Source organism: Elgaria multicarinata, chromosome 2 (genome assembly GCF_023053635.1).
Source record: "Elgaria multicarinata webbii isolate HBS135686 ecotype San Diego chromosome 2, rElgMul1.1.pri, whole genome shotgun sequence".
Lineage (NCBI taxonomy): Eukaryota > Metazoa > Chordata > Lepidosauria > Squamata > Anguidae > Elgaria > Elgaria multicarinata.
This window is the reverse complement of record NC_086172.1, coordinates 34331431-34352018: the sequence shown is the minus strand read 5'-3', so window position 1 is coordinate 34352018 and position 20588 is coordinate 34331431. Positions and strand designations below refer to the sequence as shown.

The following is a 20588-nucleotide window of genomic DNA, read 5'->3' as shown; positions in this document are numbered from 1 at the left end:
TATGGATCTGATACTTAAATCTGAGAGTTGGGAGAAATCCCCATTAAGTTACAGCTTAAATGTTTGGCTGTATGACAGCAACTGCACACTCAGTAGTGTTGATGATACCATAAACACTGTGGCATCAGTCAAGTGGTTAACTTCATTGGTTTAGGAATGGAAAAATGGTCTGTTTCGCTTTCTCTCAGTTTCTCCTTTTTCCAATGTTAGGTTTGATTCATCTTGAACTTTGAGAATTTCTCCAGTCTTACGTTTTGCTCAAAACAAACTTTTAAGGTTGGGTTTTTTAAAAGTCTGCATGAAACTTCATAAGTATTTTGTGCAGATTTCTTGGAATGCATGCATTTTTGCAAGCATTTTGTGTAATATATACATACACAAGTAATTTTCTTGATAATGCATTTATGAATGTTAGCTTCCCTAATATACGCACATATGTTTTTAACTAGATAGCTTCTGTGCAAAATTTGGAGAAGTGTGGATTCTGAAGAATGAGTTGTGGTTCACGCAGTGGTTTAAAAGTAATATCTGTTTTGACTCTTAGCTGCTTGGACTCACATGGTTTCCCTATAAACTGTAGGAGAAATAATTTGTGGATAATAACCCTAATTAAGTAGACTTCCTGTTGTCTTGAGAGGCTCGTACTTTCTGTCTATATCTGGGTCCATACAGAGATGAAACTTTTCTGATACTGAGAAGAACTCAGTCATTTTACACTCGACAGTTGTGTTATATAAAAAAAGAGGCTCATAACTATATTTAACATTTATTAACAATATGCAAGTGTAATTAAGACCATTATAGAAAGTAATTGATACTTTGGTATTTGTTGACAAACCTTTCAACAGGAAATGAAAACAAGACAAACCACATTACCAATACAGATTTCTGCTAAAAGAGGTCACTCCCTGCTGGAAGCAACCCCACTTCACTTCACTTGTATAGTTTTATACTTTAACATTATATTTTTACTGGTACTGTTCTATAGAAATTTCCCAACTTCTTCTCTGTGATTTTGAGCTGCTGAGGGCATGAACTTTAATGAGAAAGCTTTCTCCCAGGTCAAACTTCCTGCCAGTAATAGGTCAAAAGCAAACTTTGATTCAGGTGGCCATTTTAACTACACCTCTTTGATATGTCTGATATGACCACTGCTGTCCTGTTTCCCCAGGTACTCAGGCAGGGCTGAGGGTGGCAAATCAGTGACTGAACGTACAACAGAAAAGTAAGCAGAACCAGAATCCACAAACAGTTCAAGTCAGATCTGGAGTAACAAATAGTAAGCCAAGCAGTATAGATATAAGGAATTACACAGAGAAGTAGTCAAATCCAGGCAAAAGTCACTTACAGAGACCAGCCGGGGCAGGATAGCAGGCAAGCACTAGAGTCAAACATGAACATTGTTTCCAACAGCTCCTGCAAACTTCTACTGGTCTTTTTAACCTCCAGCTGACAGACCCCCAGCTGCAGTCATTTACTTTAATTGCAAAGAGTCATGAGGTGGGCCTCTACTCATGAGAAACCCCTTTCCTCATGAGTAGATCTCTACTGCAGCCTTGCACTTTGCTGAGGTTCTGGGTTGGGCCTGCCTCCCTGGGACTTGGGGGGTGCACAGTCTCCTCTTCTGAGGCAGACCCCCGCTCTTCTCAAGGGGCTGGGGCCTCAGCAGGCTCAGGCCCCTGTCACGCCATGAGGCCTGGCAGGGCCTGGGCATCGTCCTCCAATGGGGCCTTTAACTCTTCCACCTTGCAGGCATCTTCTGACGGGGGCATGACAATTGCCTTAAAATTTCCTACAAAACCAAAGTCAGAGAGGCAGACTACAGAAATGGGAGGTGAAAACCATCTGTTTGGTTCAATGTTAGGTGCTGGAAAGAAGGCTGAGAATCAGATTTCAGGCCTCATGTTCAGAGCCGATTAAGTTTCATATTTGGAGTGATTTTGTTTTTGAACTCTTATAGGCTGCAGCCCCTATACATCTTTTATTAAGTGGTTTCAGTTAGGGGCTAGCTATGTTGTTTATATTTTGGGGTCTTTTAGTCCAGGGGCCAGATTTCCCTGGAAGATGTCAGGGGCTGGGGCCCCATTCCTGAAGCTTGGTTATCCGTGCAAAAAGAGGCACAGAACTCCGAACCGCTCTCTACACACAAAAAAAGATGATGCCAGTACTTGGCCCAAGTTACTGGCATCACATACTACTTGCCATCCCAATTGGGACAGCAAAGATGTGGCTAAGGGGAATCCCCACTGTTAGTTCTGATAAGTGATGGAAGATAACGGTAGGAATTCTTCTCCCTGCCAGCCTTCAAGGGTGGGCTTGGGCAGGGACTTGGTGGAGGAGTCCTCCATCATCTAGATCTGGCCCATCAGGTGGAGATCCTCCATCTCTGTTCCAGTAGAAGACATGAAATAATGCCAATGAATTAAGGTCTTTGTCTGTATTGCATATCTGTTATCTATCTATAAGAGTGAAACAAATGCTTTGTATGTGGTACAAAACCCTCTTTAATAAAATGGTTTTTAAAAAGTTTCACAGTCAATCCGAACAGTGTTCTGTAATGATTGCATCCTTTACAATACTTATTTAGGTTGTATTTGTTTTCTGTACTAAAGACAATTTGATATAATAGTTACAACATTTTGTGAACAAGAAAAATGACCTCAAAGACAACCAGTTACGATACAAACGGTTGAGAAATTAAGAAATGTTCTTTGATCCCCTTCATACAAAATAACTGCTCGCTTTGTCCACACAATAGCATTTTGACAGACAAGCCAGAAGAAATTCTGAGGAGACAAACTTCAGGATCATAGTCTTACCTTTTGCAATCATAATGACATTGACATGAAAATATATTCCCCTGACTTCTATGCAACTAAGGCAGGATAGGATCAGGGCTGGCCTATAAACATAATAAAAACATAATAAGAGGAAAATATAATAGTTCAGAAACTCTTCTTGAACAGCTGAATTGAAGTTGGCAATTTTGGGTGGGTGGTGCAAGTAGCTCGCCTTGCCTAGGGCGCAAAATGGTCTGGCTCTGGCCCTGGCCCTGGCCAGGGCCACAATATTACTTTTACAGTAAAATGTTTAGTTCATACCTCTTCTACAAAATGTATAAGAGAAGGAGAAAGAAACAAAAGCAACTGTATAAAAGCTGTACAAATAATGTGTATGCTGTTAAATAAGGCAGGTCATGCACATGAGAGTCTATGCTTCAAAATGAAATATGTGCGGATCTTTTCAGTGAAAGAGTGGAAGTTATATCCTTTCAATGACAATTTCCTGATCGATCAGCTTCGCGGGCTGTTTCTTTCTTTTCCGGCGGATTTTCATTATGCCTCTTTGTCCTTGCTTTTTAATGAAACCTGGAGGGAACAAGAAAAAAGATATAATGTATATTCAACAATGTACAATATTCTTCCCTGTTTGCCCTGTCTCCATTTCCTTCACCTTCCTCTGTTGCTTCTCTTCTATCTAATTCTAGATTGTAAGCCCTTGCCGTGGGGACTTGTGCTCCTATTCATTGTGCGCTGTATAAATTAACAACAAACAAGGTAATAAATCGATGCTGGTGTATATATATACACCCATCTGTAACCTAAGGCTGCAGACAGTCAATAGTTATTATTAGTTGAAAATGATATGACAGAGACTTTGGTCATGCCCAGATCATGGGAAGTAATACTCCTCATTAGTCAAATTGCATTTGGCTATCAATGGCTACTAGTCCTGATGGCTAAGGGCTCATCTACACCAGCAGGATATTCCACTATGAAAGCGGTATATAAAAAGCAGGAGCCACACTACTGCCTTATAGTGGTACTGAAGTGCACTGACAAGTATTGGGGCCCATGACACATCTACACCAAGCAGGATATAGTACTATGAAAGCGGTATATGGTATGTGTCAATAGGCCCCAACAGTTGTCAGTGCACTTCAATACCGCTATAAAGCAGTAGTGTGCCTCCTGTCTTGTATACCGTTTTCATAGTGCAATATCCTGCTTGGTGTAAATGAGCCCTAAGCTCTGCCAATATCAGAGGCAGTAAGACTATACACTAGTTGCAGGGGAACATGGGTGAGAGGGTGCTGTTGCAACATGTCCCGCATGTGGGTCCTTGGTCAACAGCTGGTTAGCCACTGTGTGAACAGAGTGCTGGACTAGATGGACCCTTTGTGTGATCCAGCATGGGTCTTCTTATGTTCTTATTGAGCACTATGTCCAGTAATGGATGTCCCATTTTAAGAAAGACAGTGACAAGTTGGAGCACATCCAGCAAAAAACATCCATGGTGGTGAGGTGTCTGGAAACCAGGTCATATGAGGAGCAGTGGAAAGAGCTGGGTATGTTTAGCTAGGAGAAGAGAAGATTCAGGGGTCACATGATAGTGGTGTTAAAATATCTGAAACAGTGATGGTGTGAGCCATCATCTGGTGGATTCCCCAGCGGCTTGCCTCCTGGCCCCCGCTCGCTGAGCTGCACTAGCCCCAGCCCTTACCGGACCCCTCTGCAAGCACCCGGCAACCTTCCACACTTCAGCGAGTTGCAAAATGGTGACTTGCAGCCAAGGGTGTATGACAGGCAGGCACTCACAGACGGGCTGGGCAAGGGCTGGGGGCTTGTGACCAGGTCTGGAGCGGGGATGAAGAAGGGGCAAGTGCTCACCGAGCACCTGTAGAAACCAGACAGAGATGAGTCCATCGTTCCCTAATCTGAAAGGCTGCCATGCAGAAGATGGAATGGGCTTGTTCTCTGTTGCCGGATGCTGATCTGCCTCAGATGACCTATGTCAGAGAAACCAATGTGATTTATAGCACTTAACATGCAATCAGATATAGTCCATCCAAACAGTGAGTTTGCAGATAATACTTTGCCAGGCTAAGAGCTGGTTTGCCACAACCAAAATCCCATCCGGGCCCTGGGTGGAGCTCTGTGTTCTTCTGAACTCTACTTTCCTTATAGCTACCTTGGGTGGCCACCAAAGTGCAGTGCCAAAGTGAGCACTTTGGTAGTACTTAAGGTCAAGAACAGGACTAAATTAGTTTGATGTATTATCAGATAGCAACATTTTCCCCTGCTGAATCGAAAACATTCACCCTTGCAGCTCAGTGTGTACCTTTCTTACACATCCGCAGGCATGCCTTTCTACTGGTGAAGTTATTTTCGTTCCCACCACATCCAGTGTAGCTGAATGGACGGCACTTTCTGGTGGTGTAATTGTAGAAGTATCTTTTCTCACTGGCTCTGCAAAGACCTTTGTCCATAGGCATCACACAGAGGGAAGGGAGCAGGGGCGACTCTAGACATATTAAGGAAATATTGTTACGCACCACTCAGCCTTTAATGCTGCTGTTGTAGATTTGTCCTGCTAAAAGCATGGACTTCTCCAAACATTGGAATACAATTCTCAGCAGTTGTTGTTGTTATTATTATTATTATTATATTTATTTGTATCCCACCTTTTGCCCAATACTGCAGTTTAAATGCATCAAAATATGCATTAAAAATCTGAATTTTCAGAGAACAATAGACATTTAAACCAGTATTTTGAGAGGATTTTTAAAGAGGTTCACAGATTAATGTAGAAATGGCATGGACGTATGTGTAAAAACATGCATGTGTAACACAAACACAGGGGGGGAAATGGCAGAATTGCCCACACCTGATATGGCTCATATTCACAAGATGGTCAAAAGGCAAGTAAATATTAATATATCTGGCAATGCATTTTTAATTTGTTTAAAATTAAAATTAAAAATGCAAGCTGTTGTATCCAGCTATATTCCCCGGCCCTCTGTATGTCCTCAAAATCTACCCTCCGAAACAGATTTTCACATTTGCAAGGGTGAAGGAGAGAGTCTTGTCATGTAGAGATAGGGAAACCTATGATTTTTAAGCATGCTTAAATTCTCTGAAAACCACTCCAAAGTTCATTTCATCTTGCTTCCATTTTCATTTTTGACCTGTTTTTCTGCTCAATCGAATGGGAAAAGTCCACACTTTCCCCCATTGACCAAAGTGTGGAGTTGCATTTTTTTTTTGAAAAATGCGTATTTCAAAGTGTGCATATTTTAAAAATTTGCATTTTGCAAAAGTGATCAAAAATGTGAGAATTTACTATCATTTCTCAAAGAAAAGGTTCTCCTTGCTCACATTTGTGTTTGGTGTTGTTACCAGGGCTGGGCAGAGGGGGAGGGCCAGTGGGGCCAGTTGGCATGGGCCTACTGGCCCCACTGTGAACCACCCAGAGAGCTTCAGCTATTGGGCGGTATAGAAATGTAATAAATTAATAAATAAATAATACAATTTTGAGGGGGCCTACTCCAAGTCCCCTTGGTAGAGGCAAAGGGGGGCCCTCTGGTAAAGATTTGTTACAAAGTAGCAATTTTTCTGTCTTTGCCAGCAACCGTGGCCTCTAATGAGAGGAGCTTTAGTGTCCTAAAACGAATCAAATCATACTTTCGGTCCGCAATGATGCAAGAACGTTTGAATGGATTAGCAGTTTTGAAAATTAACATTGACAAGGCAAAGTTATTTATTTATTTATTTATTTATTTAATTACATTTATATACCGCCCCACAGCCGAAGCTCTCAAGTAATCAAGTTACTTGATTTTTCTGTTGCTGGTGATGAATTTGCCCAAAGAAAAGCACATAAAGCATTTCTGAATGTGAAGAAGTGATGTCTGATATACATCTTAAATAAAAGTGCTTGCCTTTACCTTTTTTAATAGATCATTCTAGTTCATATGTATTTAGAACTGATTAAAAATACTTAATGAGCAGTTTGAAATGGGGCCTACATTTCCCATTGGGCCTGGGCCTATTCCCAGTTTTGCCCGGCCCTGATTGTGACAGGGACATGTCTGCATGTTTGGCAAACGCAGATTAAATTCCCCATCGTCCCTACTGCAGAACTTCCTCTAGTGCGACACTGGATTTTACCCAAAGACACAGGTGGGTGGTGGTGGGAAGAATTAGACAATAAATCATGAAAAAGAATTGAACTAAGATGGCAGGGGTTGCTAATATATCATACTGAATAGTGTTAAAAAATTAAATTCAGTATTTGAATTCCAACATCATCATGCAGATATCTGTTGTTCCAGCATGGTTACAAGGATTTTAAACTTTAAGGAACTCAGCAATAGCTCTTAAAATTGCCCATTATATAATGTACAATCTGGAGCCAGCCCAAGACATTTCGCTACCTGAGGCAGAGCAGCCCATCAAAGTTAAGTACACAGTACCTCTGAACGTGACAGAGCTGCCTGCTTCTACTTCCCTTAGGGCCACAGATAAAGCCCAAAGAAAACCCAAACAGCTCAGGTGGGACCAGAGAAAAATATTTGCCATAAGCGACAGTATGTCCTATGCTTTGCCTCTCCACTCCTTTTGCTGCATTTGCCCATGAGGAATTGTTTTTAATGCAGCCTGATCCTAGCCCTGTGGCTTACCCAGAAATAAGCACAACAGAGAGGAGCCCGCACAATTAACAAGCACAAAACAAGAGACCATTACACTGATAATATGAATATAGACTGTGCAACCGGATAACTGAATTAGCTAAACATTTAATTCTTTATTGTCACAACACTTATAGTATATGTATGACCATAAATTGTTATAGAGTTGCTTATACATGAAAAATCAAAGGTACTTATTTACTATGAATATAATGCACAGATGATACATAATTGTCAAACAACATGTTTAGCTAATTCAGTTATCCAGTTGCACAGTCTATATTCATATTATCAGTGTAATGGTCTCTTACTCAGAAATAAGCCAGCGATGTCCATGATACTTGCACTCTGGTAAATGTGCGTTGGAATGTACACTTCAGTTGTGTTGCAAGAACGAATACATTATGTGAATAACTAAGCCCGCTCACATGATAATTAGGGAATGCAGAAACAGGACTACAAATCTATGAAAAGCAGCTCACTCTGGTTCACAAAGCAAGCCAAGCCCTGAATCAGGGGTGGGCAACCTGTGGACCTTCAGATGTTTTGACTACAGCTCCCATCATGCCTCTCCATTGGCTACCCTGGCTAGGACTGATAGGAGTTGTGGGCACAAACATCTGTACAGCTAGAAGTTGCCCACCCCTCCATGGTTGTCAATTCAAATCTCGCTGACCCTCAGGTTCTATTTTCTATTTTGACTTTTATTTGAATTAAGGGTTTACTTCAGTGCTGGACTGTCTGTTCTCATGAAACATCTGGATCACAGCAGGCTGCAGTAGCTTCAGGGTAACAGCCAACTGGTAAACCAGGGCTGGGAACATGTGGCCTTCCAGATGTGGTTGGACTGTAATTTCTCATCAGCCCTCACTATTGGCTATATTGGCTAGGGCTGATGGGAGTTGCAGTCCAACAACATCTGGAGGGTCACACATTCCCCACTCCTGCAGTAAACTTTTCAATACAAGGTTCCACACAGTTCTTGCCAATTCCTCCAGATAATGTTTTGAGCCAAGATCAGCAGATCCAGCTGTTTATTTTAAGGATGTTAAAAATGAGACTAGCTGGAATGGATCCTGTGGGCCATTCTCCATTTTGTGAGGCGTTCTCCCATTTCTATTTCCTTACTCCTAGACCAAAAGGACTGGGCTGCCTTCCTTCCCCCATTCACCCACCCAGTCCAAACAAGATGCAGAGAGGGATGGTGTTGCAGCTGGGGGAGGGAATAAGACATGCAGGCAGCCCTTTCCCTAGCCACAGTGGCTAGTGGCTGGGGAAAGGGCCTTGGCGTTTGTATTCCATCCCTGGCCTCTCTGCTTGGGTGACACCCATCCTGCCCTCCCATCGAGTTTCCCCCAACTCCGCCTTGATGGTTGTTCTGACACTTCTCTGCATCCGGTTGTGAGCTTTGTTTTTGCTTCTTCTTCCCCGTGTGAAATTTTGTGTCTGCATTTTTGGGCACATTTTCTCAAATGTACACATCACTTTTAAAAAAAACGTACACATTGTTTTGCCCATTGATTAAAGCATGTTTGTATGCATTTTTCAGAAGCATGCATTTTTTTTCATGCACGTTGTTTTCACATGTAATAATTTTGTTTCTTTGTTCTGCAAATCACAGTGCAAGCTCAGACGGAGTTTGACAGCAGATTGCAATCAGGTGCGAATTCAGTTCCAGATGTGAACTGGGTGAATTCTTGTAAAAATAATAATGAACTGAAACAAAATTATTATACATTGCTTGTCCATACTGATTTGGGGTGGGTGGGTTGGGGTGTTAGAGGATGGGTAACTAGTTTAATAGGATACTTGATCACATTGGCAGCAATGCGTGGGTAAATGGCCCAGATGGGGGATGAGCTTAGGATCGCTAGGAATGAAAGGGATCACTTTTGGAGCTAGCTTGTCTCATTTACCTGAAGTTGTGGGGTTCCTGTTTCACCCTCCCCAACCTATAGAGGAGCAGCTTATAGGAAGGGGGAGTAAACACTGCCTTTTCCCACAGGCAGGGGCTCACTCTGGGGACAGAAAGCATAGTTGCCTATTAGAGTAAGAAGTCAGTTCCACACAGTCAATTTCCTACCCAGACAGAATAAAATAGTCATAGTTCAATTCTTCTACTTGTGTCTCAACACTTTATTTCCAGTTTCTGGGTATGAAGAGCCTCCTTTCCTCTTTCTTACAATTCTACCCCATGTACACTTCCTCACCTGTCCTCTCTCTCTCTCTCTCTCTCTCTCATAGAAAAAAGATATGCTCCATTTTCCAACTATTCCTTATCTGTAAGCAATAAGACACATTAGACAGCATCATCAGACGAGCGTTTTATAGCACACTCGTTACTGGCCACTTATGGATATTCACGGGTCCTTCGGATGATGCTGTCCACCCCCCCTCATGAGGTTCCCACTCCTCCTGCTCTATTTTCCATGACAAAATTAGACCCTGTAAATCTGTTTTTTTTATAGAAACAAAATGTGCCGCCATTTCCTGCTGTGTGCAGGAAAAGCAGCGCTATAAAAACGGCCACCGAATGGGACAAGTGGTCGTTGTTTACTTCCTCATTTTTCCCTGTGTGGAGGAAGAGGAAGCTGCATGTCCCTATTGTGGGACAGAAAAGCGACGGTAGGGAAATGCAACCCCCCCACCATCTGATGACTCTCAGAATCTCCACTGCACTATAAAAATGCAACCACACAATCTAGCGGACCACACATACAGGCACTTCATTTATTTACAGCATTTTTACCTCAGTCTTCAGGCAAAAATGGTTCCCGGAGGGGCTTACACAGATTAATAACAGGACAGCCCCTGCCCTGAGGGCTACAATCTAAACACAAGCAAACCACCTCCTTTGTTCCCTAGCCTGTCTACCCCCCAGGATGCTCCCTGCCACATGAGGCCACTGCTAGGGAATGCTGGGAGTTGTAGGACTTTTTTTCTGTCTGAACATGCATATGATTATGCCCTAACTTTTTAAAAAAATCAGGAAGGGCAGGGTGCCTGGCAATGTTTGGTGTTTGGGAATTGCAGCGCAGCCTTATAAGACACCTTCTACAGAATAGCACCAATGTGTCATCAATTATGATATTTGTATATGGCACAAAGCACTATGGGGGAGTCTTGGAGTTGGGGCTAACATGACATCAAAAGCCATATTAGTAAGTCTTGTGATAGCTATGATTTATTTTTATTTATTACTGCATTTATATCCCACCTTTTTTCCTCCAAGGAACTCAAGGTGGCGTACATAATCCTCCTCCTCTCCATTTTATCCTGCACTGGATTCCTGCACTGAGCAGGGGGTTGGACTCGATAGCCTTATAGGCCGCTTCCAGTTCTACTATTCTATGCTACTATGATCCTCAGAACAACAACCTTGTGAGATAGGCTGGGTTGAGAGTCTGTGACTGGCCCAAAGTCACCCAGAGGGTTTCCATGTCTGAGTGGGGACTAGAGCCTGGATCTCCCAACTCCCAGTCCAACACTTTAGCCATTACACCACACTGATTAGGGTGGGGTGGGGTGGAGACAAACAGAACAAGGAAGGTTCTAACTCTAACAAAAATACTTTATAAATGCAGGTTTGTAACCTGTGGGGTACTATTGACCCCTGATGTTGTTTCTGGTGAGTTCTGTCATTGAACTATTAACCCAGCACTTAAGTATCTGTGCTATTCACCTACTCAAGGGAAAGAATGATAGGTGCTTGCTTCTTCCAGTGAGACAGAATAACAGGAGTGATTGTATCCAGGAACTAAAGTAGCTCAGCAGACCGTTGGGACTGCAGAGAACAACTACAGCCAGGCAAACAAATGCCTCTAGATAACAGTTGTTGAAAATATGAGAACTTCGGGGAACTTGTCAGAATTCCTGTGCAGAATGCATTGTGGCAAAATTAGGCAACTCTCTTTTCACCACACCCCCACACCCACCACCACCACCACCAACAACAACTAGTGCCATTATGTCATAATGAGGCATCATTCCCAGGGACATTCAATTGCAGGAATGCAACGGAGAGCAGCCAAGTTATAGTTTGAAGCAGTGCAAGTTTTTATTTTGTTTTAAAAGAGAGAGAAGACAGAGACCGAGACTCTCAGTCACTGTGCATTTAAAGACAACATGAATTTTTCTTAATATTTATTTTCACCCTACTTCCATCTCCACAAAATTAAGACGAAAAACCCTGGGCTGAATACAGTTGGCCAGGATGACTATCTACAGAAAGATCTATATTGAAATCATTGGGAGTTAAGACACTTTCAGCAGACTGTGGCCTTAGCTAGACCTAAGGTTTATCCTGGGATCATCCCGGGGTCATCCCTGTTCATGTAAATGACACACAAGATATCCCAGGAGCAGGCAGGGATGACCCCAGGACAATCCCGGGATAAACCTTATGTCTAGCTAAGGCCTGTGTTGCTGTAAGTACTAGGGATATGCTTCACCTTGGTCTTGAACCCTGAATTCGATTCAGCCTACTTTGCCCTGAACCTGTTTCAAGACCAGATTGGGCTGCCTCAGCCTGAAGCAGCCAAAGCACTTCAGGCCGATTCAGCCTGATGGCGAACTGTTACTCTCCGCTCACCCAAGAGACTTACCTGAAGCCTCCACTTGTACCAGTGAGCCACCCATCCTCCAGACCCTCTCTGCCCTGCTGTAGATCTCCTGTTGAAAACTACAGTGGCTGGGAAAGACCATTCTCGGCCACCATAGTTTACAACAGTAGACCTACGGCAGATCAGAGTGACTTTCCTGAAGGATGGGTGGCTTGTCAGCACAAGCAGAGGCTTCAGGTAAGTCTTGCATGTGGGGGGTATGGGGCAGCAGCTAGCTGGGTTTGGGGGTGAGCAGGAGAGGATGGGGCACAATGGGAGATTAGTCCCAGTTGGCCTCATGCCCAGGAAACCACAACAGTCGACCTGCTTTGGATTCAAAACTGATTTGAATCCAAAGCGCCTCGAGTCATACTGGGGCCGATTTGGAAGCTCCAAATTGATCTCCGAGGCAAATTGGGGTGACTGTGCACAGCCCTAGTAATTACAGTTACCTATTGTCATTATAATGGTGACCTTCACTTTTATAAAGATAAAGCAAGAAATGATTAATGGTATGATCTATCCTGTATTTTATAGGTTTGTTTCAACCATCTGCCATTTTACCACCACCACCCATTCCCTTGCAGCTTGTATCATATAACCTTTAGAGCCTTTCTAGGGGTGTTTAACATGACCTAGTAAATTAATAACCTTTTTAATAACAACCCTTTGAACTTTATTCAAATTATAGCCAGCTATTTTATCTATGATTATCTCAATGCAGCAATAGGAAAGGAATTGCTGTGCGCAAGCAAAAAGGGTAGATCGAAATATCCATCTTCTAACTTGTCGGTTGGCGCTGAACGTTTCTGTGCGCTGGCAAGGCATTCAGATGAAGATATGCACATGCATCAGGTAGCGCAATGCAGTTGCCAGAGTTTTCCAACACCATTTACATGCCATCTCTTCCTTACTGTGGATATGAACAAGTATTCGCATATATCATGTTTTCTCACATGGGATACTAGCTGGGCACACCTTATTGCATTCGACACTCTCTTGATTTGGTGTTTCAAAATCAGGATTATGATACATGTCTACTGCAAGAAAAAATGCGGAAGCATCAAATACACATGCACAACACACACACACACACACACATCACCAAAGCTAGAAAAAGAAAAAAGAAAAAAATTGATTTGTCATAATGCTGCACAGTTCTTTACATAATTTTTATTTCATTGCCATTGATATTTACAAGAACATATAATGTTTTGTTTTCCATTGCTGGTTTGTAGGATTGTGGCATCAGTGATCTCTAGACTTTGTCATGAACGGAGTCACGATGCAGAAAATCACAGAAAACTTTCCAACCATATGCATACCCAAACTTTATTGAGGAAATCTTGTTGGGTTGCTCCCACACACATTCCGTGTTTTCTAGCCAGCATGCACAATCCACAGACTATCTGCCAGTCCCCAGAACCACAAGTGGGTGCAAGTGCAGATTGCCAGCAGAAAAACGTGGTGAAAGTGATCAGTCTTTTTCCAGCTGTTGCTTTCTCCCTCCCTTACAACTGTGGGTCACAAAAATGACAAGCCTCAATCTCAAATATAGTGAAGGAGACCCATGCAGAAATATTTGCCATTACAATGTTCAGATTAGAAATTAGTAAAGATCTAATATGTAAAGTAATTTGGTTCAGTACTTACGTAATTCCTATTAAAATGTGTTTGCACAATAACTTCATTAATGTAGGACAGTAGGAGACCATCAGTACCATCAAATCACCAAGGAAGAAGATTATGGCCTGGTTCACACTTAACATTAAGCCATGATGTGGTTTGTTGAAATCTGGCTTGTCGTTGTGTCTGAACCCATCCTCACAGACAAACCATGATTTGTTAACCAGCAGCAAACCAAAAATAGAAACCATGGTTTGTTGTTGGCTTAAAATATCTGACTTGTTTAAGCCATTGCTTGTCGTGATGTCTGAAGCCATGATGTTTCTGGTTTGTTCACATCATTGTCCACCCTGAAACACTAGTGCCCAGCAAGATCAGCCTGAAAATGCAACTGCTCTGAAGGCTGGCAAAATGGGCCAGAGAGAAGCAAACTGGAAATCAGAAAAACAACCCACCATTTGTTTGCTTGTGTGAAAGACAAGTTATGGCTAAAGCAACGAACCTTAGCTAACATAAACCATGGCCTAGCATTATGTGTGAAAGCAACCAATAAGATACAAGGTCAAGACATTCAGAGGCAATCATCCATCTACAAGTAGTGTATGAGTTAAGCTGCAGTGTGCAGCTTGGCACTGGACATCGGAAATGTGAGGTCACATGGGAGAAACCAGGAGCAATCAAAGCTCAGTGGAAGAGCTGTCTATGCAGAAGTGTCTAGGTTCAATCTCTGGGGTTTCTGCTATGAGTTTGCATGGCTGTAGATGTGCTCCGCTGTTGCCAGCTGGAGTAAATAATATAGTGGCCTAGATGGACCAATGGATCTATGGCCTACCTCAATGGAAGGAAGTCTCATAATGGCATGGCTCCTCCCCATCCCAGCACTGCCTCTTTCAGAAACTGGGCTGATGCAGATGTTAGAAGAAGCTCCACTAACAACCTCCTTCCGCATATCACATACTTCACTAGACTAACAGGAGAAGGACACATCATGCAGCAGTAGCTCTCAAAATATGGAGGAAAGTCAGAAGGGCCCCTAAATAGTCAACACCAAACTGGTGTGTTGCCGGGAAGCTTTCTAATGGTCAATTCAAGTCATCCTCTCTACCAGAGGCTCATGTCATTGCCCTCTTCTAGGCAGGATGTTGTGTCAGAGTAAATTCCTTGTGGGATGATAAGCAAAGCAGAATTCAATATTAATGAACCTAAGAATAATGGGGAAGTACTGGGAAAGTACACAGAAGAGTAAAAAATAGCCAAAGGCAAGGGCGGAGCCAAGTAATCGTCTACAATAATATTATTAGTAAAAGGTTTATTAAAGTGCCAGGTGCCTACGCGTTTCGAACGCGGTTGCATTCTTCCTCAGGGCTTTATAACATTAGTGCAGTTGTCTGCAGAAGCTGCTAGGCCTACTTGGTTCCGCCCTTGCCTTTGGCTATTTTTTACTCCCCTACGGGGTTTTCCTTATTTTCGGGAAAGTACACAGCCAGAAAAAAGGGGAAAAGGTTCATCTTCTCTATGTATTCATGAATATATTTTAATTGTATTTACTTTATTTTTTTTATTTATGTCCTGCTTTTCAGCCAAGAGATAAAGAAGACATTCCAGAATTGTTGCAGCTTTTCAGTTTCTTCTGTTTACTTGCATCTTTCTTCCTCTCTACATCACCAATATGCATGGGCACAGTGATGAAGACAATAGGACCAATGTCTCCCCATTTTCAGAGACCAATGAACCTTCTGAGATGTGGGGGTTTTGTGGGCATTTCCCCCTTTTTCATTTCTCCCCCCCCCCCACCTGGTGAATATGCTGGAAAAGTTCCATCTGGAACTTAAAGCACAGCTTGAAAAATTACTCTGCAAAAAGTAATTTTGATGTGAATATATAGAATAGTAGAGTTGGAAGGGGCCTATAAGGCCATCAAATCCCTGCCTCCAAAATGGCTGGGTTTTGTTTGTTTGTTTTTTACTGATGTAAAGAAGTGCTCCTGCACATTGGTAACATACAACACAAAAGAAACTTGATAAAACCATAAATACAGTCACATCAAGGTTGTTTTGTTCGTTTGCATGTTTAATTAAAGCACACTTGCATATTGGTGATGTAGAGCAGTGGTGGGTAGAATCCAGATTTCTCAGATCTATTTTTTTTTTGAGGAAAGTATGAGGACAATTATGCAAAAATACATTTGTGGGGACTTGGAAGAAATTCATTGACTTGGTGAATAAAGAAGAAGGGAGGACACCCCGGTTACTGTACATAGACATTTGGAGTGGATCTGAACTGATATGGAATGTATAGTTATATGAGTATATATAAATGATGTAATATTTGACCTCTGTAACCAAAACTACTAAAAATAAAATATATATTAAAAAGATCTACTTTTTTTTTTGCAATTCTATCCAAAACAAGGGGGAGCAACAAACAATACCACCAACAAAAAGAACATAACAATCAATATTCACAACACCATTGTTAGATCTACTTTTTTTTTTTTTACCAGAACCCCAAGATCCGTCAAATAATGCAAAAGACATACGCTTAGACTTAAAAGAAAAGGGTGCCTCTGAGCACATTCTGGGGTTGTTTTCAGTACCAGAAATGAATTGTAGCTTACAAGCTTTTCACACATAAGTCCATTCTTGATTACTGATGCATTCCTCACTTCACCAACCCAATTTCAGGTGGAGAAAAATATTTTATTATTGCCTGCCCATGCAAGATGTAGAGGGGAGAACAATATGAAAGAATTGAAAGCTTGTACGATGATCATGCATGCGCAACACTTTAAGTACAAAATGCTTGCATGAAAAACGGAATGCATTGATTCTATAACACAAAGCAGACTGGGTCAATTGAAATTCCGGGGAGAAATTCAAAGAAGAATTTCAGAGGATCCCCAATTCTAACTTTACAATAAGCTTTTAATACATACCTGGCTTAGCTACGGGACTGCTATTGTTTGTTTTGCTAAAGAGTATGTTGACATCCTCTGTTTCCAATGAATTGGCTGAATAGACTGAATGGAAACAAACAATGATAAAAGATTTCAAAATTTATGTTTAATAAGCAGAGAAAATGGTGGTTAATATTTGATTAATATTATAGTGGCACATTATTTGAAACCGTCTTCTTACTATGTTATTTAATCACAAAATGTTATTTTAGGTTTATTCAGATTTCAGTTACATTTTACAAAAGCAACTGTATATTCCCACCTTACATCCAGCAATATACTAGTTTGTTACCACATTGTTCAACAGTTTCTTCAAGTAAGGATTTCATAAGCAGTCTAACTCTTAGCTTTTCTTCCAGACTAATATCACAACGCATGTATACAACAGCCTCTATCAAGACAAGCAATGGCTTAAACACAGATTGTCGGCGTCTTTTATTCTCTCATCCACTCATTGACGGAATTGGTTTTTTTCTTTTCTTTTTAAGGCTATATGAGAATTTTGTTCCAGATTGCAAATGCTCACCTGGGCTAATCCACACTTGGTTAATGCAGGTGGGAAACTCCCTCCCCCCAAAAAATAAATACATAAATAAAGTGCACAAGCCTTGAGAATCCACATGACTCTGAAAAAGCTGGTCTGTTGTGGAATCCACAGATCTGATACATAGAAATCTGAACTCATCTGAGCACTCATTATTTTACTGCATTTTATTGCTACATTATTAGTATGTTTACTGATTTTATACTTTTAATGGAAAGCAAATTTGTGTGATAAATAAGGGATTGCATCCAATTGTGGCATGCCATTGACAGAATTGGGATTGGAGGGAATTACCCTTCTTCCTGCAGCCTACCATGCACCCACAAAATCTGCTCCGGAGGGCTGGGAAAACCAAGGGAACAGAATTTCAGGTAGCATGGAGGGATACAGGGATGAGGAGAGAGGGAGAAAGTCCTGTTGCATTAGGAGACCTCCTCTAGCACAATTTTGCATTTTACCCAAGATGTTATTTTAGGACCATTTACATTTAAATTACATTTTACAGAAGAAACATTTTATTCCCACCTTATGTTCAGAAATATATTGCTTTGCTAACATATTGTTCACACAGCTTCGTCAATGAGGATGTAATTATTTGTCTTCTGCTTTGCTTTCCCCAGATTAGGAAAAAAAAAACCATAGTAGCTACAAAACTTCAGATTAAAACTGGCGGGTTGCTTATTTTCATTTCAGGGAGCAGAATTGTACCCCAGCATTCAGACAGGCACCCCTCATTTGGAATATAAATTGGTATGGTCCCTCATAAGAACTCCTGTGAATCAGAACTCCAGAGAGAAATTCGGATAAGAAGAATTTTAGAGGTATCCCTAATTCTTTCTTAACAATGCATTTTTATTTTAATACATACCTTGCTTAGCAACTGGGGTGCTATTGTTTATTATGCTAACAAGGATGCTGTCATCATCTGTGTGTAATGAATTGGCTGAAGGGGCTGAATGGAAAGAAACAACAATAAAAGGGGTTTTAAAAATGTGTCTATTAAGCAGAGAACACAGTGATTGACATATAGATTAATATAATAATGGTACTCTTCTTATTATATCATTTTTAAACCATAGGATGTTATTTTAGGTTCATTTATATTTCAATTACACTTTAGAAAAGCAATAGTTTATTCCCAGATTATGTTCAGCAATATATTACTTTGCTACCATGTTGTTTAGGGTGACCATATGGAAAGGAGGACAGGGCTCCTGTATTTTTAACAGTGGTATAGAAAAGGGAATTTCAGCAGGGGTCATTTGTATCCAGTCATTCTAGTATAGCTCCTGCAGCTTGAACTGTTGTGATGAAAAGGGAATTTCACCAGGTGCTGCATGGATGCAAATGACACCTCCTGAAATTCCCTTTTCTATGCTACTGTTAAAGATACAGGAGCCCCATTCTCCTCTTCATATGATCACCCTAATGTTGTTCACACAGCTTCTTCGATGAACATTTAATTGCATGTCTTCCTCTTTGCTTTACTCTCAGACTAAGAAAACCGCATAAGCTCCAGCATATGCATATAAAATCTTTAGACTTAAGGTGGGAGGAAGTCATGATGCCAGATTAGGGATGTGGGAGCTTGCTTGTTGGAATTGCAGCCCAGCCTTCTCCCTGACATGCTGGCTTTTCCATGTGCTTGGAATTGTATAATATGAAGAAGCGTTCAAATGTGTAACCCCTCATTTGGAATGTGAAGTGAAACAGGCAGGATCTACACTACTACTTTAAAATAGTTTATAACAGTAGTGACAACTGTTGGAGCCCAGGACACACTCTATATACAGTTTTTAAACCGTTTTCAAAGTGTCATATCCTGCTTAGTGTAGATCTGGCCACAGTCTCACGTGTGAGTTATTATAGGAACTGGTCAGTGCTCTAGGGAAAAAGAGACAATCAGACCTACATCACTGTTTCAAATGCACCTGGAATTTTTCTGCAACCATCACAGAGAGAGCAACCCTACAGTCCCTGTGAGAATATCCCAGGGACCATAGCAAAGCTTGGAAGAACTATTTTGAGATCAGAGACAGTACTTCGACCTTGGACGGGAGGGGGGGAGTCAAAGATCCAACTCCCTCTCCCACCTATGCGCAGCCACCACAGAAAGTCCCACACTGCCTGCCCTCTGAGGTCAGGAAATTGACTTTGGAGAGGGGGGGAAAGAGGGCGTTCTAGTGGATGGGGAATGGAGGAGCCTGGAAAGGACAGGATATACAGTATCCTGAGTGTCTTCCAGCCTCCTTCCCACCCCCTCTTAAGTGTTCTCTAGATGGGCTGAAAAGCCTGTCTAGCAAAAATCAGGAATGATGGAGGACATGGAGACAAAGATCACTTCCACTGCTCCTCCCATCCTACTGGCTTCAGTCTGGCAAGGCATAGGAATTTCGGAAGCCTCCGAGTTTGGAGGTTCCCAAGCAGCAGGGGTGTAATTGATAGGATTGCACCCTGAATGGTATACCAAGGGAGGGGAACCTGTGACCCTCCACATGTTGGACTCCACATTCCATCAGCCCCAGTCAATAGTCAGAAATGATGCGTGTTGTCATCCAGCAGCATCTACAAGACCACAAATTCCACACTCCTGCCTTACACCATCGGTGTCAAGAGATACAAGATATGTAGCAGCACAACACAAGGCCACTTACTGCTATCCTGACAGGTATCCTGGCATTCTTTCAACGAGCGAAAGTTGTTTTCATTGCCTAGGCAACCACCATAGTAGAACTTTTCACACTCCTCGGTCTCTTTGTTGTAGAAATACCTGCGAATCAATCCTCGGCAAGTTCCAACTTCGCTTTTCAGAAGGCAGTAAGAAGGCTTTTCTGAGAATGAGGATCAATTCAGGAAGAAAAATTATGTTCATTTCCCCACTATTACTATTATTATTCATTGCCTGATGACATCACTTTGTTTAGCCAAAGTGGGGCTTGTCCAATTACAGCTGTGCATTTCTCGGTCTCATTGATTTCAATGAGCACTGCAAAATCTGTGTAATGCTCCAGTTTTAATATGGAAGATCTTCATATAGCTGGAATAGCTTATTAACCGCCACTGGCATTTGAGAAACCTTGTGCTTGGCTTTGCAGAATGGAGTGTGTGAGTGGATCAAGATCCTGGAAGGCTATAATCTATGACTAGTGGACTGTGCACTTGCTTTAGTGTGTCACAGACTGCACAGGAGGTTTAGTTCTGATACCTTTAGCCACACTTGTGCAATTGCCCACAATCCATAGTAAATCTTTGATGTTGCTGTAACTTTTAATGTTTAATTTCACAGCCCATATGGTGTGTGTGGTTTTGGTACACAAAGGCAAGTATGTAAAAATATAAAATGAACTGTATGCCCCTTACCCAAATTTTCAAGCTACTCATTGTGTAGTA

General features: G+C 41.7%; 1 protein-coding gene across 3 annotated transcripts in view; it reads right to left on the bottom strand.

The window, feature by feature from the left end:
• Positions 1–753: 753 nt before the first annotated feature.
• The window catches only part of TFPI (tissue factor pathway inhibitor), a 45600-nt gene continuing 25765 nt past the window's right edge, over positions 754–20588 (bottom strand). For 2 of the 3 annotated variants that reach the window (XM_063116283.1, XM_063116282.1), the window contains exons 5-9: positions 19853–20029; positions 18067–18150; positions 16634–16717; positions 5122–5304; positions 754–3368 (exon numbers count right to left, since the gene is read on the bottom strand). In XM_063116283.1, the coding sequence (XP_062972353.1) occupies positions 3262–3368; positions 5122–5304; positions 16634–16717; positions 18067–18150; positions 19853–20029 (635 nt within the window). In that variant the 3' untranslated portion in view covers positions 754–3261. Of the gene's footprint in view, positions 3369–5121; positions 5305–13298; positions 13590–16633; positions 16718–18066; positions 18151–19852; positions 20030–20588 lie in introns of those variants that run through there. The other variant, XM_063116284.1, reaches the window with a different exon arrangement.